Here is a 26,225-nt window from a genome sequence, read left to right as displayed (position 1 = left end):
GGCGGGGAATGGAGATGCTGCTTGGAGGCTTGAACCCGGAGCCTTCTTCATGCCAAGCAGGTGCTCTTCCTCACGCCGCCAGCCAATCGCCTGCCCCGCAAGGATGCCGAGAGAAACCGCGGGGGGGGGGGGAGAGACATTGACTTCCTGTTCAGTTCACCTGCTGGGAAGGCGGAGCCAAGAGGCCCAGGTAAACCTGGAGCGCGCGTGTGAGCGAGTGCGCGCTCTCCCTGCGGCCCCACCCTTGAAACTGGCTACCTGCGGCGGAAGGGGCGCCCCACAAGGAAGTTGCTGAGCGGGAGAGGAGGAGGAGGGGAAGCGAGTCGCCCAGCGCCCGGGAGAAAAGCCCCAGCTCTCAGGGGAGAAGGAGTCGCCCTCGAGGCTGCAAGGGAGGAGGAAGAACACGACGCCTTCTCTTTTCCAAGAAAGTTGCTCGCTGTTTTCGACTCGCCGACGAGGATTGCTCCGGCCATGGCTTCTGGCTAAAGCCCCCCCCCCCCCTCCCGCCGCGATTCTTCTTTTCTGTTTCCCTGATCTAGCCAGGAATTGCTTTGGACATCTCCAAAGTGGGGATTCTCTGGAAACTTTTCCTGCCTTGCTTTCCTCTCGCTCTCTTCTCCCTCCCCGTCCCCCCCCTCCATCGCACTTTATCATAAACTTTCTGTGAAAAGGAGAGAATAAAGCGGGGGGGAAATCTAAATATGAAGGATTACCGGCTTCCCAGCGAAGGAAAAATGAACATTTATCGCCCACCTTCCGGGGCTACATCGAAGGCGTATGTTTCAGGCCTAAAGTACAGCAATAAATTGGAGGTAAGTGCTTGTTTGGGAGATTTCGGGAGGGGGCGGGGGAGAGATTGGAGTGGATCATCTGCGCTCCCTTTCCAGATCTTGTGCATAATTCCCAGAAAATTGTCCGGGACAGGAGTCTTTGGTGGCCAATCTCTTTGCTGCTGTTCTTACCTTTTCCCCAAGCTGTATCTTGAAAAGTGAGGACGTTTAAGAGTTAATGACCGGGTCAGGATCGGGGCCCTTAAACTCGGGTTTCAGTGGGGCTTACTTGCGAGGAGGGGTGCGCGCGCGTGTGTGTGTGTTAGGATGGCAGCGTTTCACTAGAAGGGGAGAAAAGAAAGATCCCTCCTTTAGGGCTAGGCTTGTATCAAGTTCGGAGGATGAACTGCCTTGAGCCCGAAGGGACCGGCCATTTCTGTGTCTGTCCCTCAGCCTTGAAATCATCTCCCTTCAAGAACTGTTAAAGCCTCAGCCTATGCATGTTCTGGAACACAGTAAGGCAATTGCGTTCATACCAGCTGGCTTTTGGTGGCCAGGGAAAGGGCAGAACAACTTTTATGATGAAGAAAGAAAGCCATTCTATGGCCTTGCAAAAGATGCTGAGGTGCCACACTTTGAGCTCATCCTGGTGCCTGACATCTTCTTGTTTTGAAGTAAGCAGTTTGGCAGTGGACCGTCTTGGGTTCACCCATGTTGGGTGGCCAAACTTCCCCAAATGCAAAGAGGTGTTTGTTTTTGTGCTGGGGATTTTGAAAAGCAAAACTTGACATCAGCGGCTGTGTGCTTAGCCTTGGATTCCATTTTAAGCAGATTGTCCTCCTCTCTTGCTCAGTTTTTCAGGGTGGTTTTAAAGTGTAGGTGCTGTAGATTAAAAGTCAAAGTCTCTGCTGCGGATTTCTTTCCTGTTACGCTCTTTTGTGTAGCGCCGAAAAGGGTTAATTCAACGTCTCTTGTTAAGGTCAGAGGCCTGGTGTTCTTATTCAAGTAGACTTTCCAGTTGAGCCAGTGAACTGAGGACACCGGTGGGTGAGGTCTGCAGAGGCCTTTCTATTATGTGGGAAGAGTGTGGGCTTTCCTTAATTAAAGCCAATCCCATTTTTAAATGTGTAATTTTTTAAAATTAAAACTTGAACTTGGCTCCATTCAAGCTTGCTCTTAAAATCTGCTGCGATGATCTGGACGAGATGAAATGTGCTCCTTCCGTTTCATCACTTTTAAAGATTGTTGTGGATGATAAATGTGGACGCTCATTTCTCTCATAGTTTAGAACTGCAAGACAGGGCCAGTTCCAGGTGGGTTTTTTCTTTGAGGGGGTGGGGCTCAGTAAAAGCGCCCACTTCTGGATGCCATCTTATGTAAGGGCCCCCGCCTTTCAGGCTTTCCTGGGGACAACGGGGACAACAAACCACCATTTAAAATTTCGCACAGTGCCATGGAGAGAAGCTACATTGGAGAAAATCCACATACATATTATTATTTAGCTGTGATTCCTGCATTGCAAGGAGTCGTAATACATGACCTTTGGAAATCCCTTACAACCTCGCAATTCTATCATCATCATCGTTCTAGATTATATTCTTCCTTCTCTTCATTGCACAGTCCCAGGCCCGGTTTCAACTATTTAAACATACAGTCTTAAAAGTGATTAAAACAAATTGCAGTCAATATACATGGTAGGTCCTTAAATATATACACCATGTCAAGGCCAGAAGAAAGGGTTGTATCTTTAGGGAGGAGATTGCAAAGCCCAGGGCAGCTATAAATAATGCCTCCCCCCCCCCCCCAATTTCTGATGACTGAGAGAATACCAAGCTGTAACTACTATCTGCTGATCTTAACACCTGTGAGGGGCTGCTGGGGGAACTCAAAATGGCAGCTGTCCAACCTAATGGTGGGAGGTGGTGGTGGCAGCAGCAGCAGCAGCAGCAGGGAAGATGCCTTTCAAAAATGGGGAGCTGCCATCTTGGCATCACCAAGATCAATATCCCTTTATGTTGGATTCCCCCCCCCCCCCCGGGAAAGTGGGAGAGAACAGTTAATCTTTGCAGAAGCCTCACTGGGTGCCTCTGGTTTCCTTTCTCCTCTCCCTTCCTCAAAACTCCTATTGCTGTTGGCAAACCTCTCCTCCAATACATAAAAGCATCCCAGGGGACTGCAGCAGCTGAGGGTACCTTCTCTCTGCTGCTTCTTTTTTAAAAGCAAGCAACACACCTCTCCAGTCGATCCCTGTGGCCTGAATGAATTGTATACCTGAAGCAAACTTGTGACGATGGCTTGCTATTTTGGCATAACCTACACAATCAAATGCTATGCATATTTACGCAGTAGTAAACCATACAGTATTCTAGGGGGCTTGCTCCCAGATAAGTGTGCAGCCTTACTGCACAATCCTAACTGTGTTTTACTCAGACGTAAGCCCTGTTGAGGGACGCGGTGGTGCTGTGGGTTAAACCACAGAGCCTGGGACTTGCCGATCAGAAGGTCGGCGGTTCGAATCCCCGCGATGGGGTGAGCTCCCGTTGCTCGGTCCCTGATGCTGCCAACCTAGCAGTTCGAAAGCATGTCAAAAGTGCAAGTAGATAAATAGGTACTGCTCTGGCGGGAAGGTAAACGGCATTTCCATGCGCTGCTCTGGTTTGCCAGAACAGCTTAGTCATGCTGGCCACATGACCCGGAAGCTGTACGCCGGCTCCCTTGGCCAATAAAGCGAGATGAGCGCCGCAACCCCAGAGTCGGCCACGACTGGACCTAATGGTCAGGGGTCCGTTTACCTTTAACTTTATAAGCCCTGCTGAGCTCAATGAAGCTTACTGCCAGGCAAGCAGGTTTAGGATTGCATATGAAATGTATGAAGTTGCTTTATACTAAGTCAGACCAGTGGTTAATCTAGTTCAGTAGTGTCTGCACTGACTGGCAGTGGCCCACCAGGGTTTCAGGCAAGGGAGTCTTTTCCCAGCCTTAACTGTAGATGCTGCGGATTGAACCCGGGGGCTTCTGCATGCAGGACAGATGCTCTACCGCTGAGCTACACTTCCCCTCCCCTTAGCTGTAGCCCTTCCTTCAATAGGAATACACGCTTATTTCCCCTGCTACTTTCCCCCATACTTTAGGAAGAGGCTAGAAGCGGTTCCTTTGCTTTGATCTTATTTCCTGTCTCATTCCTGACTCTGCTTTCATTATAAACTTGGAATTAGGTTCAGTTCTTTAAAAAAAAGATGTAACATTAAATGCAGCTCAAAATGTTGTTCTGCATTCCAGCATAAAACCAGGAAGGGTCTCATCTCTACAGCACAATTTATATTATTACATGATGAATAAATTCAGCGTGAGATTTTGATGAAGTCACCTGATGAATTTCCTGGTGCTGTGGCCAGTCAATTTTTTAAAAGGAAAAAGAAAAACTTGGTAAAAATATCCTTCAGGCTTCAGTATATTGAGAGAGATCTCTCTGCGTCTCTTTAACCCCTCTCCAGTTTGTGCTCTTTGATGGTGAGTCACCGAAGAAGCGGTGATGTAGATCCTTCAGCTTAATGACTAGGGATGTTGACACTTTCTTTTTTCCTAACTGGGTTCATACAAAATCCCCCTTCCCTTACGAAAGCCAGCAGGGAATTTTAGTTTTCAACAGTATCTAAGATCTCAGTTTTACTTTACCTAGTGATGCTCAAGGGATTTGATCTTTGCAAATCCCTGTGCAGAAATTACCTGATTTGCTCACCTCTGAATGGGGTAAGGATTGGGATTTGGCTATCCATCCTAAAGTATGAAAACACATATTTTGAGGGGCATTTTAGATTGGTAGATCATAGTGGAAACAGAACAGAATTATGGGGTTAAAAACAGGCCAAGGTTGCATATGCATCATACATTTAAAATATGCCCACTCCAAGAATCCTGGGAACTGTGATTTGCCCCTCAGAGCTACAGTTCCCAGCACTTTTAACAAGCTACAGTTCCCAGAAGTCTTTGGGAGGAAGAAATGTGTCATGGAACAGAAAAGGTCAGATTTCACCTCTTCCGAAGTTTACTATGCTTATTTGAATGTTTGTTTTTAAAGATTTTATTTCTTTTTTTTTTACTCTGCATCTACATTTCAAAATTGCTTAGTTATTACAAATGAGCAATAACCAAGGAGAAGTCTTTTAAAATACCACACTGTGCTTTGCCACTTGCCTGAGTGAGCATCTCCCACCCCCACCCCCAAAAAACCACCAAGTGGCAAATAACTTGAAGCACTTTCCTTCTGTGTTTTTTACATTGCCCTGTGTTGTTAATTATTCACCTTTATATCCTTTCCTTCTTCCAAGATACACAAGCTATATACATAGGAGCCAGTGTGGTGTAGTGGTTAGAGAGCTGGACTAGGACCTCTGAGCCCAGGGTTCGAATCCCCACTCAACCACAAAGCTCACTGGATGAACTTGGGCCACCCACCCACTCTTAGCCTGACCTATCTCACCTGGGGGCGTGGTGAGGATAAAATTGAGAGGAAGAGATATATGTATGCCACCTTGAGCTCCTTGCAGGAAAGGTGAGATATAAATGCAATAATTAAATAAATACAGATTGCCCTCCTCATCTTCTCAACAATCCCGGGAGGTAGCCTAGGCTAAAATGAGGGGATTGTCCAAGGCTACCCAGTGAACATCATGCCCAGGCCAGAGATTCTGGGTCTCATTCTAGGCAGGGCTGTGACCCAGCTGCACAAACTCTGCCTTTTTCAAAGCTGAAAGAACCAGCTGGCCAAAGTGGCGCCGCGGCTGTGGTTGTTACTTAACTGCAAAATACTTTACAATGCTACTGAGCATCTGTCTTCTCAGAAATTCTTACAGCCACCCTTGTAAGGAAGGCCAGTATTATTACTGGGCTTGTGTTGCACATCCAGAGCTGTGTCTGGAAACTAGCAGCACGTTGGTGACCACCTAATCAATGGAGACCTTAGGCAGCAGTCTAACCAGGGACTTTGTGGCCAGTGGAAGCACATTATTTACAGCTGTAGCCCTGTGCCCGGCTACCTGGAAGTAAACCTCATTGGACTAAGTGGGATTTCCAGAGGAGGAGGAGGAGGAGGAGAAGGAGAAGGAGAAGGAGAAGAAGAAGAACTTCAACAACAACAACAACAACCAACAACAACAACTTGTTATTTATACCCCATCCATCTGGCTGGATTTAAGATCGCTCTGCGTGTAGCACGCAGCTCTCCAGATCTCCCCTGCACATTCTTACAGCGCGTTCTGCAGTCCTTTGACCTCCTACACCCTGTCCAAAAACACAGCGCTTCCCTGGAAGGGAAGAGCTTTCAGATAGATGGAGAGCCTTGATGGTGTTATTTTTGTTCCTCCCTGACCTGCCTCATCTTGTCTGCCATGGGGAAGGGAGGCTGGCCTTTGCTTAGTTCCGCATTGTAACTTGCACACCCAGAATGTAAACAGACTCTGCTGCAAAGTAGGGGGGCGGGGAGGACTGTTTGTTTGCAGAAGATGGATATGGATTGCCATCAGGTTTGTTTGGGGCTCTTTAACCCTTTGTTTACAAATATACAGTATATATATAATCTCATTGGGTTTGGGTTAAGTAATAATAATAATATGCATTAACTACTGGTTAGGATCAAAATCTCCTGTTGGTGCCTGGACACCTTTTAATGTGTTGTTGCGTTAAAGTGTACACCATCAAATATAATGTGTGAATTTGACAAACGGGTGTTTAAAAAGCCATGTGTTGATTTACATGTTTGCCAGAGAGCCAGGACTGGCCCCTGACTTCCTGTTGAGTGTACTTGCAGTGGCAAACCTGGGTTAGTTGCTGTGTAAAGTGTGAAATGGCCCTGATCCACTGACCATAAATCTTTGGGTGTTTCCTGTTTCAAAATCGGGCCATAGCCCTTCGTAACCTGTCACTAGCAGCCATCGCTTGTGACATAGTCGGAAGATTTAAGGAGCATTTGATTGAACAAGGGATCGCCCCCCCCCCCGACTTGCTTTGGGTGCAGTGGTTGGAAAGCTGCTATAAAACTAATTCTGTGTTTGGTTTAGTCTTGTTCCTTTAAAGAAAATAGAGGATTTTTTTTAAGGATAAAAAAATGAAAATGAATAATAATAGTAATAATAATTTTATTATTTATACTCTGCTCATCTAGTGGGTTTCCCCATGAAGTGTCAAGAGTGAGCAAACCCACACACTATGTGCAGCAAAGAATTGGAGGAAGGACTTTATTCATAGGCACCTGTCTCTAAGGTCTGATCGCCCTTATCTAGAACGAATGTGCATCCTCTACTTCCCATGAGATAACAGCTCCACCAGGCTGCTCCCATCCTTCCCATCAGGCTGCAGAGCAGAGGGTGAGAAGGGAAGCAGGGCCACTACAGTAGTACTTCGGGTTACATGCGCTTCATGTTACACACGCTTCCGGTTACACACTCCGCTAACCCAGAAATAGTGCTTCAGGTTAAGAACTTTGTTTCAGGATAAGAACAGAAATCTGGCTCTGGCAGCGCGGCGGCAGCAGGATGCCCCATTAGCTAAAGTGGTGCTTCAGGTTAAGAACAGTTTCAGGTTAAGAACGGACCTCCAGAACGAATTAAGTACTTAAGCCGAGGTACCACTGTACATCGTATAGAAATATTAGCTCCTTTATGGCTTCTTCTCTGCTTGAACTACTCCCACCCTAGCTGGTTTTTTGTGGGCAGTATTTTTTTCTGGGGGGACGCAGGGTTACACATATCCCCTACCAGGCATGGCCAAACTTGACCCTTCCGCTATTTTGGGACTACACTTCCCATCATCCCTGACCACTGGTCCTGTTAGCTAGGGATGATGGGAGTTGTAGTCCCAAAACAGCTGGAGGGCCAAGTTTGGCCATGCCTGCGCCTAAACATTTTGTGAATCTAAGTTCAGCCTCGTTGAGGGGCAGTATTTCAATATGAGTAGGAAAATGAGAGTACCCCTAAACATTTTTTTAAAGGAACAAAGCACTGTTTGTAGGAATTCTGACTCGGAACCTGTCTGTTTGCTTCTCCTCTCTGTCTTTGTTATCCAATCTGGAAACCCTTTTGGCTGAACAGTACAAATGCATTCATTTTTTTAAACCAAAAACAATTTCAACAATCCTTGGAATAAACCAGGCAGATCAGTGTTTTATGGCTACAGGGAGAGGGCTCTGTGACTAACACAGCTTCCCTGACAATGCCGTTCTTTACATGTTTACTTAGAAAGTAAGCCCCGCTATGCTCAGTGGGGCTTACTCCCAGGTAAGTGTACATGGGGAGCTGCGGGCTGCAGGCCTGATGAACTCATGTTGGAGGTGAGGACTTCCTGGTCCAGAGTACAACAAGCCTTTTGCTGCTGGCACAGTCCCTGAAGTAGGATTATTTTGGTTAATCTTTACAACAAACCAGGTTTATGATCGATCAAGATTGCACTCTTTGTATTGCAGCTTGGGTGGTGCAGAGTCTGACAGTAATCAATTCATTTGTTCAATTTCCATAACTTCACTTCTTTACTGCCCAATAATAACCGAATGTCTGTTGACAGATTCCAGTAAAGGTTAAAAATATTAGAATTGTAAGAGATGGAAGGGACCACGTAGGTCATCTACTCCAACCCCCTGCAATGCAGGAATCTTTTGCCCAAGGTGGAGCTTGAACTCACAACCCTGAGATTAAGAGCCTCGTTATCTGCTGACTAAGCTGTCCATTTTAGCATGGAATAAAAACAGAGCAATGCAAAACCAGAATAAAAACAACATGGCAGGTCATAAACCTGCAGTGAGATTTGAACTGGACAGCTGGCATTTTTTACTCTTTCTGTCCCCCTGTCCTCCCCCCTGCCACCGCCCCTGCCAAAAAACTACAAATTCCTGGCACGATAATCCAATGCTGCCTTGGGGATTTCTATGAAAAGGTGATGGACAAACTTTCGTTTCTCTGAACTTGCTCTGTTCCTCCTCCCTCCCAACTCCTTTTCCTTTTGTGTCGTGCCTTGTTAGACTGTCTTCCCAAGGGCAGGGACTCCTTTATGATTGTCATAATACTCGAAATAAACTTGCTGACTGCATATAGAAACAGTGATGTCAGCATTCCTCATGGTGTGTGCATCGATTGCGACACCCCCTGCCCCTTGGTTCGTGATGCCTGCAAAGAGGCTGGCACAGTCACACGCTGGATAGATCGGAAACTGACTTCTGCTTTAGGAAGGAGTTGAGCAAACTTTACTCCTCAGTTTGCTTGAGAAGGACTAGTCCAGCCTGAACATGTTATGCAGATGATCTGTCCTCTTCACCCCTCTCTGACTGTAGTTGGAATCTCCTAAATTCTTTGATTCCTTCCTCCTCTGGCCTCTTCCTCCCCAGAAAAAAAAAGAAGCAAATAGAAAGTTTTTCTCCCTTTCTACTCATGGTCATCCAATGAAGCTGAATGGTGAGATATTCAGAACAGGCAAGAGAAAATACTTACTTATTCAGCACATAGTCAAATTATCGAATTAGCTACAGTGGTACCTTGGGTTAAGTACTTAATTCGTTCTGGAGGTCCGTTCTTAACCTGAAACTGTTCTTAACTTGAGGTACCACTTTAGATAATGGGGCCTCCCGCTGCCGCCGCACCGCCGAAGCATGATTTCTGTTCTCATCCTGAAGCAAAGTTCTTAACCTGAAGCACTATTTCTGGGTTAGCGGAGTCTGTAACCTGAAGCGTATGTAACCCGAGGTACCACTGTATTGCACAATGTGGCGATGGTCACCAACTCAGACAGCTTTGGAAAGGGATTAAGACGAATAAGGCGACCAGTGGCTGCTTAGTCATGCTGGTTGAACATAGTATCCAGAATTGGAGGCAGGTTGCTTCTGAATACCAGTTGCTGAGTGAGAGATGGCTGTTGCTCTCAGAGTCCTGCTTGTTGGCTCCCCATCAGCACCTAGCTGAGCAGGAGGGTGCAAGAGGGGATAATACTAGCCACAGTGACAAGGCAGGCTGCAGGGCACGGTCTTCCACCCCTTATGCAACGGTCAAATGATCTGAAAAGACAGAATTAAAGAGCCTTTGCTCTATCCCAGGACCTAGAGAAATGAGAGCAGGGATAGCCAAAATGATTCTCTCCAGGTGTGGTTGGCCTGCATCTCCAATGGTCCCTGACCATTGGCTATGCTGGCTGGGGCTGATGGGAGTTGTAGTTCATCAGCATGCACCATGTTGATTATTTTGACTCTCACCCCTCTAGGTACTGAGTTGCCTTTGTGGGTGGCTACCCAAGGGGCGTAGCATGGTGGGGTACCAGGGGAGTTGTGGTCTCGGGCTCTGACAACAGGTGTTACACCACTGAGCTACTCTCATGCTTTTTTCTAAGCTAGAGGATCCAAAACTGTTGTCTGTGGACCACGAGTGGCCTGTGAGCTTCATTCACTTAGCCCATGACATAAAATCCTAGAATTGTTGGGTCATCTAATCCAACCCCCTGCAATGCAGGAATCTTATTTGCCCAATGTGGAACTCGAACCCACAACCCTGAGATTAAGATCCTCATGCTCTGCCGAGAAAGCTATCCCTGTCTGTGTGTCAGTGGCGTAGCGTGGGGGGTGCCAGGGGTGCCGGCCGCACCGGGCGCAACATTTGGGGGCGCGTTTGGCTGGTCCTCCTCGAGGAAGCAGGAACCCCACTGTCCTCGGGCCTCCTCCGAAGGCTGGCAGTGGGGCGGAGAGACCTCCTCCCGCCGCCAGCCTTCGGATGGCTGTCCTGAAGACTTGTGGTGGGAGCAGTGGCGTAGGGTGGGGGGTGCAGGGGGGGCCTGCCGCACCTAGCGCAACATGGGGGGCGCGGAAGAGACTCGAGTGCTAAAATCCACGGGTTAGGGGGCGCAATTTACTTGCCTTGCCCCAGGTGCTGAGAACCCACGCTACGCCACTGCTGTGCGTTTGTGGCTGAGTATGGGAGACAGCTCGCCCGTCTTATTCAATGTTTCTAATGATTTCCAATGGTCTTCTCATTGCATCTTTTATTTCTTACATTGCATTTCATTGTATTACAGTTTGAATTCTTCGGAATGCAAATTGTCATGCAGCATAAGGAACAAAAGAAGCGGCTACACAATTTAAATTCTTGCTGCACCTTGCAATCACTACAGCTGGCAGGAAACCCATTCAGTGGTCTGTCGAGACCTGTGATTTTTATTTATTTATTTATTAACATATAAAACACACACATTTGTTTTACATTTGTGTGTTTGTGTGTGTGTAGACCTCCAGTCGTTGTCAAGTGGTCCATGGGGTGGTGGTGGTGGTGGGGAAGGTTTGGGAGACCCTGTTCTAATTCAAGCAATATCAGCTGGGTGACTTTCTATGGCCGGAGACCTTCAGTTGGCCTTGGGTGTCGCTGAATCAGATCCTGGGAGCAGCTTGGAAGAAGGAAAGGGCAGTTTCTCCCTTCTGGCTAAGCCTCCAAACTTGTCTGGAATGGCTCTCGCTGACCAACTACTTCACATATGGCCTAACTTGGACATATTTCCTCTGTGTTTCATTTGAGGTCTGAGTCATCAAAGGGATAAGTAACAAACAGGGTTGAATGAAACCAGACTTGCGCAACAGCGGCGTGAGAGGACTCTCTCTCTCTCTTGGAGAAGGAAGTGAGCCCTGAGTAAATGATTAGAGGCAGTGAAAGAGGAGAAGAGGCTGCTGCTTTATGCCAAGTTAAACCCAATCTAGCTTAGTGTTGTCTGCTCTGATTGGCAGCAGCCAGCCAGGATTTCAGACAGGCTTTTTATCCCAGCACCTCCTGCAGTTGTCAGGATTGAACCTGGGACTTTACTTCATGCAAAGCTCTTCCCTGATACATTGATTTAGGCAGGGGATATAGGCTCCCAGTGGACTCTGGCCAGTGGCAGAGCAGAGGCCAGGGTCTGTTTCCCTTCTGCTTTCCTGCCAACAGGAAGATGCCTTACACCGAGTGAGTCCATTGATGCACCTAGCCAAGTACAGTATTGTCTTTCCCCACATATAAATTGTGATGGTTCCCAGGTGGATTATATTCTCTCTAAGCCAAAACCAACCTTACAGGCCCGTAGTGATTTCAATAAATAATTTAAAATAATAATCAGCCTTGCTTCCAGGATTTTTTTTGTACAATGTAGTGAAGGCTGAAACAAATGATGTCGGTAAATTCAAAAATCAACCATTTGGCAGAAACTGAATAAATTCAATACTGCAAGATAAGTAAAAAAAATTTAGGCTCAAGTATATAAACAACAAAGCAAACCAAGAGTTCTGGTTTGCTCTCTTGCAACTTTCCCCAACCTGGTTCCTTCCAGCTGTTGTGGACCGCATTTCCCATCAGCTCCAGGCAGCACAGCTGGGCTGATGGGTGATGCAGTACAAAACATCTGGAGGGCACCAGATGTGTGTGGAGGGGGAAGGCTGCTCTCCCCTTTCAGGGGGTCCCAAGAGCGCTTCTGTGCTCGGAATGGCTTTGCCACAGAGGACAGTTACACAGCTGTGGTTTGGATGCCCAGTTCCTCCTTGATTCCTGCATGCTTCCTCCTCTGGTTTCTTAGCGGTGGAAGAAACACACGGCCCTCCGTATGCTTTTGAACCACAACCACACCACCCCCAGTGACTGATCATGCTGCCTTGGGCTGCTGGGGGAGTCCAACCACATTATTATTATTTATAGCCTGTCTTTTTCAGGGACTTGAGGCGGCTTACGGATCAAATAGAAACAGTTAAAAACATAGGAAAACAACAACAATAGCTTTATAGAACTAGAACGATATCTAAGTATAAATGATTGATTAAAAGCATACAGATGATTACAATAAAAACAGCACGGTGAAGCATCTGGTGGGACGCAGATTGACCTGTAAATAAACCATTTCCTGTAGGCCACGGCTGCAGAACCCTGGCGGCTTTCCTTGTATTCAAGTCTGTCGGTCACAAGCTGCGGACAGACAGACAGAGCAGCCGAAAATAAAGTCATTGTGCAAGGCCCGACTGCCGTTCTTGCTCATCCAGCACTGAATGCCTTGGTTTTGCGTGAGCAGCAGAGGTCTCAGTTCACTAAGGCACTGCGTTCTGAAAGAACAGGCAGTGGTGCGGAGAGACCCGGGTGACGAGAGGCGGATGTGAGCCACGTTTCTAGTCCTTTGGCTCAGTCACACAGCTCCGAGTGAGGATTAAGGCGTTTGAATCCGAGTCCTCAGAGGAAAAAGGTGGGATTTGAGAACCGATTTAAAAGGAGAGAGAGAAATGGGAACCTGCCATGAGAGCTCTGCCTCCACGGCCAGAGGCAGTAAATAACTCTGAATGCTGGAACCACAGGCAGAGGAGGGGAGAAGGCTCTTGTGTTCGAATTCTGCGTGTGGGTTTCCCCGGAGGCATCTGGTTTGGCCTCTGTGAGAGCAGGGATGCTGGACTAGTTGGGCCATGGACTTGTTCCATCAGGCTGTTTAGATCAGTGTTTCCCAACCTTTTTTGGGCAAAGGCACACTTGTTTGATGAAAAAAATCTCGAGGCACACCACCATTACAGCCCCGTGACGTCAGCGCGCAGCGTCACGCCGGGAGGGACGCACGAAAGTGTAAGTTTCCATTTTTTCCCCTCCCCCTTGCCGGGGAACCTCCAAGCTTTGGGGGAGGGGGGGGAGGAGGCAGCAAAGCGAGGCAGGAAGGAGAGCGCGGCTTGGCTGGGTGAGCTTTGGCAGGGGCAGGGAATGAGAGCCGCGAGGCGGGCGCTGCGGACGGAGGCGCTGCCCGCCGAGCTCGCAGGCAGCCAGGCAGGCAGACGGCGAGAGCCCCGCGCTGGGCGGCCTCTCCTCGCCGCCGCCGCCCCGCCTCTCGCCGCCCGACTCGCCCGCCTCCCTCCAGGCAACATCTCGCGGCACACCAGGCAACATCTCGCGGCACACTAGTGTGCCGCGGAACAGTGGTTGGGAAACACTGGTTTAGATGTTCTTAGAAAGGAGAAGGTAGGGTTGTGTCTTGCTTCTAAGAAAGTGTACCGGGCAAAAGGGGAGGGGGGGGGAGAGACACTCTGATCTTTTTCAGTCAGCTGAAAGTTGCTGACTTCACAGGCGGAAGTCTGTCACCTTGGAGCTGTGGACGCCAAAAGCGCAAACCACGAGTGAGGCGTGGCCTGGCTGAGCCGGCCTGGCTTGGTTCTGCTCCGCAGGTGCTGCCTGAGCAGGGATGGGCAGCCCAGAAAGGAACACGGAAGTCCCCGAAACTCTTGCAGAAAGTGTGTGAGCAACACGTTTTGTTCCGCCGCACTTTCTGGGGATGAGTGTGTCTGTTTGTGCCTTCTGGGGGCAGATCCTTTGTTCATAGTTTCAGGGTTGTAGAGGTGAAAGGGAAGTGGCTCCCCCCTCCCCTCATTTGACAGCTGTTTTCCTATAGGATTGCTGCTTTTTAAGCTGGTACAGTGGTACCTCGGGTTAAGAACTTAATTCGTTTTGGAGGTCCGTTCTTAACCTGAAACTGTTCTGAGGTACCACTTTAGCTAATGGGGCCTCCCACTGCCGCTATGCCACCGCTGCATGATTTCTGTTCTCATCCTTAGGTAAAGTTCTTAATCTGAGGTACTATTTCTGGGTTAGCGGAGTCTGTAACCTGAAGTGTCTGTAACCTGAAGCGTATGTAACCTGAAGCGTATGTAACCCGAGGTACCACTGTATGGCCTAAGGGAGGAATGAAGAATTGGCAAGCCCCCAGTTCGGTTTTTGCTTATTTCTCACGAGTTTAATGTGGCCTTGGACAATTGGATGGGGCCTCTCTCTGTCCTCCTCCCCTTTGCAACAGGTATGGGGTGGGGTGCTTTTTGCAGCTTGAGGGCCACATTCCCTCCTGGGAACCTCTTGGGGGCCACATGGCAGTGGTGGGCAGGGCCAGGGGCAAAAATGGGTGGAGCAATTGGTGTGTATTTTGCCTTTTGTGCGGTGGGCTGGCTTCTACTCTCTCGCACACATTTTTCTCTGGCACAAGCCAGAAGTTCAGGGACACATTCCAGCCAGTGTGGTTGAACAATCAATCCCTCTTTCCGGGGACTTAGCTCTGTGAGAGGAATAGGGGCTAGCAGTTTCTAGTTTTGTAGTAGTGTTTCCTGGAAAGGGTCCCCTCCCTTGGGCTGGTTGTAAAAAAGGCAGGCAGGTAAAGCCTGGCCGATATCAGACTGAGCACTCTAATGGAGCAGCCTCTCTTGTATCTAATGTTTATCAAAAATTTGGACTGTTTTTCAGCTTCCTATTCACTATGCAGAGGTGGCATTATTCCCTCTTTATCTGCCTTTCCTCTGTCTGTTGTAAAGCTAGAACTTCAGCCGGTTTGAGGGCTGGCTTTAGCTTTAGGGCAGACAAAAGGGAGGAAGTCATTTTTCAAGCAGCGCATGAATAACCTGCGGAACTCCCTGCCATTTGATGTGATGGGCACTGTCTTACATCATTTTCTATTTCTTGTTTTAATTATTTTTTTTTTGGGGGGGGAGAAAGGAAAATAGATTTGTCACTGTTTGTATGATAGTTAGATGTAATTGTTCTTTTACAGTTTTTTACTTTGGCATTCCTCCTAGGAATTCTGTGGACAACGATTCATGAATCAAATCAAATTCAATAAAAAGAAAATGGAGCTCCCATGTGCAAGGACTATATACCTTCTGGTTTTCTCCCTGCCCCACTTCAAGGCACTTTTGTTGCCTTCTTGCCTTGCTTGGGAGACTCAAGAATCGTGCTAGGAAAATGAATTTTGACTAGTCCCTGGCCCTCTCCCCAAGCTCCAGATGTTTTGTCTGGGTCTGCTGGGAGCTGTGTTTCAAAACAACTGGATGGCTCTGGATTTGGGGAGAGATCTTTTAGCCTGATGCCACAAGGCAGTGTAGAGCAGAGCGCTCCAATATTGTCACGCTGATCCACGGAACAGAATCCACACTCTGAGAGAGGGCCAATCCTCCCATTGGGCATGGTGAGGCAGCTGACTCCAACACGGCTAATTTTGGGGCGCTGTGAAAAGAGAGCTGCATTGGCTGTTCAATTTCTGTTTTTTAAAGAGGTGCTTGTGGGCTTTCTTTCCTCAGCCGCGGAAACAGATTCTCTTGGGTATTCCTTGCATGTAGAGTGATTCATAAATTCAATAAACAGTAATACAGCAGTACCTCTGGATGTGAACGGGATCCATTCCAGAGCCCCGTTCGCATCCTGAAGCGAACGCAACCCATGTCTGCGGGTCGCAATTTGCCACTTCCGTGCATGCGCGTGACGTCATTTTTAGCATCTGTGCATGCGCAAGCAGCAAAACCCAGAAGTAACGCATTCTGTTACTTCCTGGTCGCCGCAGAGTGTAACCTGAAAACGCTCAACCTGAAGCATATTTAACCCGAGGTATGACTGTCATTGGCTGAGCTCCCCTGTTTCAGCAGCAAAATATCTTGGGCCGGCCCTGTCGTTGGGGTTGGGGATCTGCAGGAGGGAGGAGTTCATGGGCGCCTTGTTGGGATGGCAGCCTGATTCTGTGTTTGCTTCGCCCTAGGATATGAACGGCCTGGAAGAAGGGTTGGAGTTCCTCCCCACCATGAACGCCAAGAAGGTGGAGAAGAGGGGTCCCAAGCGCTGCATAGCGGCGATAGCCATCGTCCTCGTCTGCCTCCTCCTCTCCCTGCTTGCTGGGTTCCTGGTTTGGCACTTTAGATGTAAGTAAGCCCCAGTTTGCAAGTCGTGGGGTTGCCACATGGTATTATAATTATGATTATTTAGATCTCGCCTTTCTGCCCAGACTGGGATTCAAGGCAGGCTTACACAAATTAAGCAAGACAGCTAAAATGCAGAAAGCTAAAAACATATAAAAGATCATCATTAAGGAAAAAAAACAATTTGACGCTGATAGAATCAAAACAGTATAAAAAACTAATCTACTGAAATACAGGTCATAATAAAAAAACAAACCAGTGCAGCACTATTAAAAGCCGTTTCCTTGTAAAAACCATCAGTTATGAAAACCTCCTGCCTTTTAAAGATATTGGAAGAAGCAGGGGAGAAACCGCAGTTCAATAAATAAAGTTTTTTGCCACCTTTAAAATTTTTATTCTCTGTTACAAGGACACATTGGAGCAGGCTGGGAATATCATCGGTCCTCAATAGGCAACCCCACCAATTAAAACATTTCCCTTGGTGGATCAGTTGGCCAAAGCTTTAGTTTATTGACCTGCTGCCTAAGCCAATTTAAACTTAAAATCCAGCCAAATCACTGCGTGAGCGGAATGACAACTGCACATGCTGTGAAACCTCCACCCCCTTGTGTGCCCCCCAGACCCCCAAGCCTGCTATGGAGTTTTCCCCAACCCTTCAGAGTGGGATTCAGGTTTATACGTCCATTGTCTGTCTGATATACAGTTAGTTCTAAAAACAATTACAGTTGTCAAAACAAGTAAAACCATACCAACCAAAACAGAAGAATGTAGATTCAATCACCAGGTGTGTGTGTGTGTGTGTGTTGCACAAAATTAAATAACTGTTGGCTGCATGTGGCAGAAGTTGTATAACCAAGATGCTAAACACACCACAACTTGAAGAAGACTATTGATTTTATTATTCATAAGCACCAGCAATGTGCACAAGCTAATAGTGGTCTTCGCCCCAAGGAGCTCACACTTTAGATTAGTGTTTCCCAACCTTTTCCAGGGCCCTGCCCCCTGGGTTTCAGAAATTCATCCCCAATGCCCTCTACTCTACCCTATCAAAAGCATGATTCAGAATACAGTGATACCTTGGAAGTCGAACAGAATCCGTTCCAGAAGACCGCTCGACTTCCAAAACATTTGGAAACCAAGGCACGGCTTCCGATTGGCTGCAGGAAGCTCCTTTAGCCAGTCGGAAGCTGCGTCGGACATTTGGGTTCCAAAAAACGTTCACAAACTAGAACAGTCACTTCCTGGTTTTCGGCGTTCGGGAGCCAAAACGTTTGACTCACAAGGCGTTCAGGATCCAAGGTACAACTGTAGTGGTTTGCGTGACCCACTAAAAAAGAGAATAGCGCATTGAAATTAAAAACAGTAGCAATTAATTGCACATTTATTTGAAATCTCATGGTTTAATCAATTCACCAAAAGGGGTGAACTTGATCCAGTGGGGTCTTTGGGGAAGAATGATAATAAAAACGTAGAACCCTGAGTGCAGATCTCTATATATTGGGAACCACTCACAAAACCTGCCGGATAGTATGTGTTGAAAATGCCTCCTTGAAAACCAGATTGCAGAGCTGCAAGAACGGAAGTCAAAGGAGTGTGTTGCTTATTTTGTAAAGCTTGATGGAAGGTCGCTTGGTTCTGTTAATGGGCACCCAGGAAATATAGATTTGGAGCAATTGGACTGGGGCAGAACTGTCCAAATAAAAATAATAATAACTGGAGCCCATTTGTTCCAGGCACCTCTAGACCTGTAGGTGTAGAGCAGGCTCCATTAAACACTGTTCTTATCTTTCACCCGCAATATGGCTTCTCTTAGACAGGAATGCCCCTGTGCAGAAAGTCTACAATGGCCACCTGAGACTTGTGGGGCGCAACTTCATCGATGCTTACGAGAATTCCAACTCCCCTGAATTCGCTGACTTGGCCAGGGAGGTGAAGAAAATGGTAAGCAGCTCCTGAACTCATAGGGCGAACTTGGCAAAGTGTCATTGATTGTGTAGCATAATAATAATATTTATTATTTATACTCCGCCTACCTGCATGGGTGTCTCTGGTGTGTTGGGCTGGAGACACAGAACTGAACTAAATGACGCCAGCTCCCATCATCCCCACCCAGCATGGCCAGGGGTCGAGGATGATGGGAGTTGTAGTTTGACAGTGTTTGGAGGGCTGCAGGGTTTGCATGCTTCTGGGCTCAAGCGAGGTGAACCCCACGCTCCCTCTTTTCCACCTTAAATCTTACTTCTGTATACATCCTTTCAAACCCAAAGATGGTTCTGGTTTGATGCTTTCTCACTTAAACTGGTTTACTGTGAGACTTACCCAAGAGAAGCTCAATTGACTTAAATGCTCTTATTACTTAAATGTAATAAAGCCACTCCCCCCCCATATGCTTTTCCAATCAGTGGATTCCACGTTTTGGAATCCGCTGAGATGACGACCCTTGGATTCCTAGAGACAAGCTCAACTTGCAGCCCAAAGCAACTTCCTGGAAGGACAATATAAAACACCCTGAGAACAGCGCCTCTGCAGCTGTGTATGTCTGTCAGTTGAGGACACTATTCATTATATGTTGTACTGTATATGAAATTCCGAGGGCTAAATACTTAAAGAAACCCCTCAAGTTGATTGCCAGCTTTAGTGACATCAGTAGAATCAATTACCTGCTATCTAGCTCAAACAAACCAGTTACGTTTGACACAGCGAAGTTTGCGCTAAAAACCTTGCAACTCAGGAAAACCCTAGAGTCTTGCGTCTGGAGTTTCCCGCCATTTCCCTCCATTTATGTATATCTGTGAAGTGTTTTATAATGTTTTAATCATACGTGCTATGATACGTTTTTGAGACCTGTCCGTTTCTGTTTGTTCTGATCTATAAACTGTATTTGGTTGGCCTATAGAATCTGACGACGGTGACAAAACGGTTATAGCCAGAAAGTGTGGTTCCCTTCTGACCTCTGAATTTGCTAGTCATCTACCTGTTCCTTTATTTACACTAAACTCTAACCTTTTTTCTCATCTTTAGCTTATAAACATCTATAAAAATAATCAGGATGTCAGTCCTTTTCACAAGGAAACTCAGATCGTCGCGTTCAGGTGGGTAATGACCAAGTTTAAGAAAAACCGCTCAGAATTGTTGTTTAAAATGTCCTTTAAAATAATTTCTAATAAGGCAGGAAAACCCCCCAGCTGTGTGAAAAACACAGTGTCTGCAAACAACGAGATACGCAAACTCATACTTGCTCTTCCGAACATGGGTTTGCCATAGTAATGGGGCAAAAATCCCTTAAATGAGACTCCTTTGCAACATGGCCTCTGTTGTCCTGCTAGTATGTTTGAGAGAGCCAGGCCTTAGGGAAACCAATATTCACAATAGATTATAGCAGAGCTTTCCAAACCTTTCGGACGTGCATCATTTCGTGACATAGTGATTCAGTTTTCCTAGCAAACCGGAGGTCAAACTAACCCCTTTCCAGCCCTGGGAGGAGCGTGGGGAGCGTTTGCCTACACACTGCAGCAGACACACTGACGTGTCGCGACGCACAGTTTGGAAAGCTCTGGATTATAGTGATTGGGGCAGTCAGGGTTGGCCAAGGCTTCCTGCAACCCTTTGGGTCCCTTCCGACTCTACAGTTCTGTGATTTTCTTTGCAACCCTGATGGTTTGGTCCAGATTCCTAACCTGCCTCTTTTTCCTCCTCTCCGAGCAGCGAGGGCAGCATTATAGCCTACTACTGGTCAGAGTTCAGTGTCCCTAAACACAATGTGGAAGCGCTTGACAGGGCCATGGCCAACATCCAGGCTTCAAATGAGGCGGGGATGAAACAGAGGGGGAGCTATGAAATGCGAGTTGAGACGGTCGTCGCTTTCCGTAAGTCTCTCTTCTCTTCTCCCCACCTCCTGTTCAGTCAACTCAGCCTTGATTGTGAGAACCTGAGTGTTTCATCCCAGAGGAAATTTCAGCTGCCTATTTGGCTTTGGAAAATGAGAGCCAAACATGTGTGGGGAAGACATAGTGGCTGACTAGGGATAGATCTGCACGGCTATAAAACAAACGCTCTGAAAACGATCTGCTAAAAACCATTGTAAAGCTCACAATTGAAAAGGTCATTTCAGCTCTACACCGCCATCTGGTGTCACAGTGTTATAACGCATTTATAACGCTGTATTTTGACTAATGTAGCTGAGTCCTTGGACTGTTATGGGTTGGGGACTCAGCCATTTGGAAGGCCCAATTCACCTATGCCCTAAGTCGTAACATTCTGCAGTTGCTGAGTGGTTAGGAACAGTTTGGAGAACTTTCCCTTTTAAAAGATTGGTTCTCCAAACTTTTCCTAACTGCTCAACATCTGCAAAAAGTTAGGACTCAGGGCAAGGGTTTATTGGGGCTTCCGACAGATTTGGTCAATGGTCAGGTACAAAACAGCCGAGGTGCTTTTGCATTTCAGAGCTTTATCAGGGAACTTTAAGAGGTTTCTTTTATTTAGGGTAAGACACAAAGGCTTTTCTTTTGTTTCCAAAATGTTGTTTTGTTTAAAGGCTACACTATTATAGGTGCCCCATAATACCTGTCCCATGTTTGTAAGAACTCATTCTTTCTGTGTGGTGGCACCCGCACTTTGGAACTCCCTGCCTATTGATTCAGGCAGGCGCCTTTGCAGTCCTCTTTCTGGCGTCTGCTAAAAACATTCTTCTTTAGACAAGCCTACCCACATGTTAAGAAAGTTGATGTGAGTTTTAATCTGTTTTTAGTCTTATTTTTATTTTAACTCACTTTTCTTATTGATAATGTTATTGTTTTATCTTTTGCTGTAAACCCCTTTGAGGAGGAGTTGTTGTTTTTTAACAATCAAGCAGTGTATACATTTTATGAAATGAGTAAATTTAAATATTGCACCCTTATAATGAGGGGTTCTGGTGGGGGAGAGAGGCCTGGGGCTGGCATATTAAAGGACCAGAAGACATTTGAATTTTCTCTTCAGAATAAGGGATGTAAAGATTGCCTCCCCTACTCCCACTGCCCCCCACCCTGTGCTCCGATTCTGATGGTTATATCTCCGTGCTCCCTGCCAAAAATGTCCTAATTAAAAATGTTCCTGCAAAGAAACTTGTTAACTGAGGAACTATAAGAATGTTACTTAATTCATACTTCAGAAGTTTATTTATGGGTGTGCAGTACAGACTGCGGCCTCGGGTGGATTTTTGGGGAGGGAAATCCACGACAATGAAATGAAATACATCTTTTTGGCTGAGTCATGGTGACTCATCCACTTCCACATTCTCACAAAGGACTCTTGCATTGGAGTCCATCAAAGTAGGGGGAGGGATGAGCCAACCTTTGTGTCTCCAGGGAATGCAGACTGGCTGGGTTCCCCCTACAATGGAGCCTGCACAATTAATGTATTTTTCTTTCTCTCTTTAACTCCTAGCTTCTGATCCAGATATCATTAAGGCAAAACGGGACAGTAAGTACTCGGTTTGGTTTTTTAGCCTTACAAGATTCATTGGGTCGTCTGTACAAGGGGGCTTGTTCCTCCTCTCCATTTGGGAGAGACAGGAGTGTCCAAGTCTGGGGAACAAGGCTCTGCTAAGTTATGAAGGGCAAACCACCCAGAACAGCCCCTGCAGAGTCCAAATCAGTTTTGTGGCTGGGTTGGTTTTCTCAAGCGAAGCTTCCTAAGATGAATTTGCTTTGGAGACAGAGAAGCCGCTTCTTAATGCTTTGTTTTTGACATTTGGGGGTTTAAGAGGGGCATCAGAGCTGGACAGACTTCAGCCTTGCACGACTGACTCTTACCTATTCTTCCTTGCCCACCCAACCTGGTTTATTTAGCAAGCAAAAATTGGGGAGGGGGGGAACCAAAAGCATGCCCCAAGCATTGTGAAAATGTCCTCCTCTTAACATGAGGGGAAAGAGTTTAAATTGCGTGCCAAAAAAAATCATGCAGGTTTTAGGAGTGTTTATTTCCCCCTATATGGGACGCGGATGGTGCTGTGGGTTAAACCACAGAGCCTAGGACTTGCAGATCAGAAGGTCGGCAGTTTGAATCCTCGCGACGGGGTGAGCTCCCGTTGCTCGGTCCCTGCTCCTGCCAACCTAGCAGTTCAAAAGCACATCAAAGTGCAAGTAGATAAATAGGTACTGCTCTGGCGGGAAGGTAAACGGTGTTTCCGTGTGCTGCTCTGGTTCGCCAGAAGCAGCTTAGTCATGCTGGCCACATGACCCTGAAGCTGTACGCCAGCTCCCTCGGCCAATAAAGTAAGATGAGTGCCACAACCCCAGAGTCGGCCACGACTGGACCTAATTGTCAGGGGTCCCTTTACCTTTACCTTTATTTCCCCCTATAATAGCCAAGGATATTGGTGAACCTGGTGGGTTTTTTTTTAACCATTTGTCCTCAACTTAGTATCCTGCCCTGTTGGATTCTTTCTTGGGACTTTGTTTGAAATGGACCGCCTAGTCCTTCATTGCTTTTGCATTCTTCCTATTGAGACCCCCTCCTCGTCGTCCTCCCTCCCTCTCTTCCCACCTACTCAGACAGCTGCAGCTATGCCTTGCACGCGAAAGAGGGCGTGGTCACCAGCTTCACCACGCCCGGGTTCCCAAACAGCGCCTACCCGTCCAACGCGCGATGCCTCTGGGTCCTGAGGGCCGACGCCGATTCCGTCATCAGCCTGACCTTCACAACGTTCGACTTGGAGCCTTGCAACGTGGGGAACGACTTTGTCAAGGTGTACGACACGCTGAGCCCCGTCGAAGCCCACGCGCTGGTGAAGTAAGTCGGCTGCCCTTCCCTGTTGAATGAATCCTCTGAAGCGCAGGGGCAGCAAGCGTTCGCGGCACGCCTGGAAGGAGACGGTGGCTCAACCTCCGCTCTTAAAGAGAAACTCTTTTAAGTTTCAAAGGCTCTTCATGGTACAGAGAGAAGGGCTCATAGCTCAGGAGCAGAGAAGGTGCAAGGTTCAAAAGCAGAGCAGTACCAGCTTGGCACCAGCTTGGCTGCAGGAAATGCCCGAAGGAAGGGTACAAGGCGCCATCCAACCATCTTAGGGACTCCACTCTGGATTTGTATAGGGTTCACTCCTTGGCCTTATCTTCTGAAGGCAGCCCTGATTAGGGAAGATTCAATGTTTGGAGGTTTAGGATCAGAGTTTTCCTTTCTCCTTGCAAACAAATTACAATGCAATGTGCCAATGGCTCGATTAAAATCAGCTAACATTAAAACAGTGGAGTTTTTGGGGTTTTTTACGCGGCATCCTTCTAATATTTAAAATGCAAATGGTTGCAATGCTGAAGAGCAGCTTTTTCCTGGTGCCCCCCAGATCCAGTGTCAAGAGGTGGGGGGGCCATTCACAAGGATATGGTACTGTGGTGGGCTTTGGATTCATTGGGAGCAACCATAGCTCTCGTTGCTCGTCTCCCGAATGAACTTTGTGGGTCTTAAGCCCACTTCCAATATGGAAGAAGAGGAGTGGCTGCAAAGAGTGGCTCTTGGGTGGTTGACTCTCTTTTCTCTTCCCCTCACCCACCACTTGGCATTTTCCTCCCTCCCAGGCTGTGTGGCAGCTATGGTCCATCCTACAACCTGACCTTTGTCTCCTCTACAAATGTTCTCCTGGTCATGCTGATCACAGATGCCACGGAGCGGTATCCCGGGTTCAAGGCAGAGTTCTTCCAGATGCCAAAGAAAAAAAGTAAGAGTCACTTCTTGTCTGTCTGTCTGTCTATCTATCCATTCATAACATTGTAGAGTTGGAAGGAACCCTTAGGAGCCTCTATTTCAGTGTTTCCCAAACTTGGGTCTCCAGCTGTTTTTGGACTACAACACCCACCATCCCTAGCTAGCAAGACCAGCGGTCAGGGTTGATGGGAACTGTAGTCTAAAAACAGCCAGAGACCCAAGTTTGGGAAACACTGATTAGTCCAACCCCCTGCAATGCAGGAATCCCTGCTAAAAAGCAAAGGCCACTTACATTTACGAACATATATAGTCTTTTTCTAACCCAAGGGCCACATTCCCTTCTGGGAAACTTACCAAGGGCCACATGCTGTTGGTGGGAGGGTCTAGAGACAAAAGCAGGCAGAGCAATGAATGCGAATTTTACCCTTGTGCAGTAGGCTAGTTTCTGTGCTCCCACATCTCTCTGTCCTTGAGCAAGAGTCACGCTCCAAGGGCACAGTCCTGTCAGGAGAAAACTCCTGGTGTGTGCAGGGGCAGTGAGGGGTTTGACCTGGGGAAACTTCAGGGGGCCGGATGCAGAAGCCTGGAGGGGCCACATTCTGCCCCCAGGGCCTGAGGCTCCCCACCCCTGATTATGGAAGATTGACTTATAGCAGAAGAGGAGAAGGTTGGGTTAAAAAGCATCCACCGCCGAAAATCATCTTGTGGGTAATCCATCCTTTCGTAAGAGGGAAGAAGCTGGGGAATAATTTCCCCTTTTTTTGTCTTGGAACAACTGGGCAATAAATAGCATCCTTCTCGATGCTGCTCTAACGATGCCTTCTAACAAGAGATGCGCATGGGGCTGAGTCAGAGGACAGATGTGAACAGGTGAGGCGTAATTGGTCTCCTGAGTCCAATCCAGGCCTCAGAGTCCGCCTAGTACCTCCGGAGACCGGCTTACCCTCATTAAGGATGTTCTGCCCACGTCTCTCTTCCTGTCGGCTTGTCCTTGCAGCCTCAGAAGTAGGGCTCACTTCCTTTGTTTGCTTCCATCCCGCTTATTCTAGATTGTGGCGCAGATTTGACGGCAATATCCGGAACCTTCTCCTCTCCTTATTACCCAGCCCACTATCCTCCTGGTACGGATTGTGTCTGGAATATAGTGGTAAGAGCGGCTCCTTTCTTACTTGGACCACACTTAGTTTAACTGCTGCCTTTTCACAGTGAGCTGGGACCAAAGCATCTTGCAACACGCAGCTCTGTGTGTGCGTGTGTTGGGGAAAGAAAGCAGTTTGCATGCCGTATCAATAAATTTTGAAAACCACCCGAAACAATTTAGCAAACAGAAGAAGGCTGCATTCCCATGGGCAGCCCATTCTATTACCCCAACGTTTCGCTTACTCTTGATTTCCATGATTTCCGCTAACCCAGAAATAGTGCTTCAGGTTAAGAACTTTGCTTCAGGATGAGAACAGAATTTGTGCTTTGACAGCGCGGCAGCAGCAGGAAGCCCCATTAGCTAAAGTGGTGCTTCAGGTTAAGAACAGTTTCAGGTTAAGTACGGACCTCTGGAACGAATTAAGTACTTAACCCGAGGTACCACTGTATATTTGAGCTCCCATATGACCTAAAAGCCACTTCCGGAAATACTGTGGAATTCAATGCCGTGTTAGCACTTGTTTCCATATTACTGGCTCCCAGTTTGCAAAGCATGTGCTCAGGTTGGCTGCTGTGGGGAAACAAGGTTGCAGGAGTTTGTGCACCATTGTCCTGGTCTGTCAGGCTGCTCTTAGGCTCTGGTTGCTCCCAAGAAAGATACATGGTGGTGGTTGTTCTTTTTAATCTGATGCTCTGTTACCAAAGTAGCTTGGGAGTATGTTTCCGAGAACAATTCAAAGTGTTGGTGCTGACTTTTAAAGCCCTAAACCAGGCCCTCCCAATGTTTTGAGACTACAGTTCCCATCATCCCTCACCACTGGTCCTGCTAGCTAGGGATCATGGGAGTTGTAGGCCAAAAACATCTGGAGGGCCGAGGTTGAGGAAGCCGGCCCTAAACGGCCTCAGCTCATTATACCTGAAGGAGCATCTCCACCTCCAGTTCTGCCCGGACACTGAGGTCCAGC

General features: G+C 47.4%; 1 protein-coding gene across 2 annotated transcripts in view; it reads left to right on the top strand.

The window, feature by feature from the left end:
- Positions 1–231: 231 nt before the first annotated feature.
- The window catches only part of ST14 (ST14 transmembrane serine protease matriptase), a 40,487-nt gene continuing 14,493 nt past the window's right edge, over positions 232–26,225 (top strand). Inside the window, exons 1-9 of one of the 2 annotated variants that reach the window (XM_081172508.1) lie at positions 232–812; positions 16,287–16,446; positions 18,257–18,384; positions 19,465–19,535; positions 20,149–20,309; positions 21,868–21,903; positions 22,977–23,214; positions 23,994–24,133; positions 25,170–25,267. In XM_081172508.1, the coding sequence (XP_081028634.1) occupies positions 702–812; positions 16,287–16,446; positions 18,257–18,384; positions 19,465–19,535; positions 20,149–20,309; positions 21,868–21,903; positions 22,977–23,214; positions 23,994–24,133; positions 25,170–25,267 (1,143 nt within the window). In that variant the 5' untranslated portion in view covers positions 232–701. Of the gene's footprint in view, positions 813–12,837; positions 12,984–16,286; positions 16,447–18,256; positions 18,385–19,464; positions 19,536–20,148; positions 20,310–21,867; positions 21,904–22,976; positions 23,215–23,993; positions 24,134–25,169; positions 25,268–26,225 lie in introns of those variants that run through there. The other variant, XM_081172509.1, reaches the window with a different exon arrangement.

This window comes from Podarcis bocagei (genome assembly GCF_964188305.1).
Source record: "Podarcis bocagei genome assembly, chromosome: 15".
In the NCBI taxonomy this organism is placed as follows: domain Eukaryota; kingdom Metazoa; phylum Chordata; class Lepidosauria; order Squamata; family Lacertidae; genus Podarcis; species Podarcis bocagei.
Note: the sequence above shows the minus strand (reverse complement) of the source record. Positions and strands in the feature narration are given on the sequence as shown.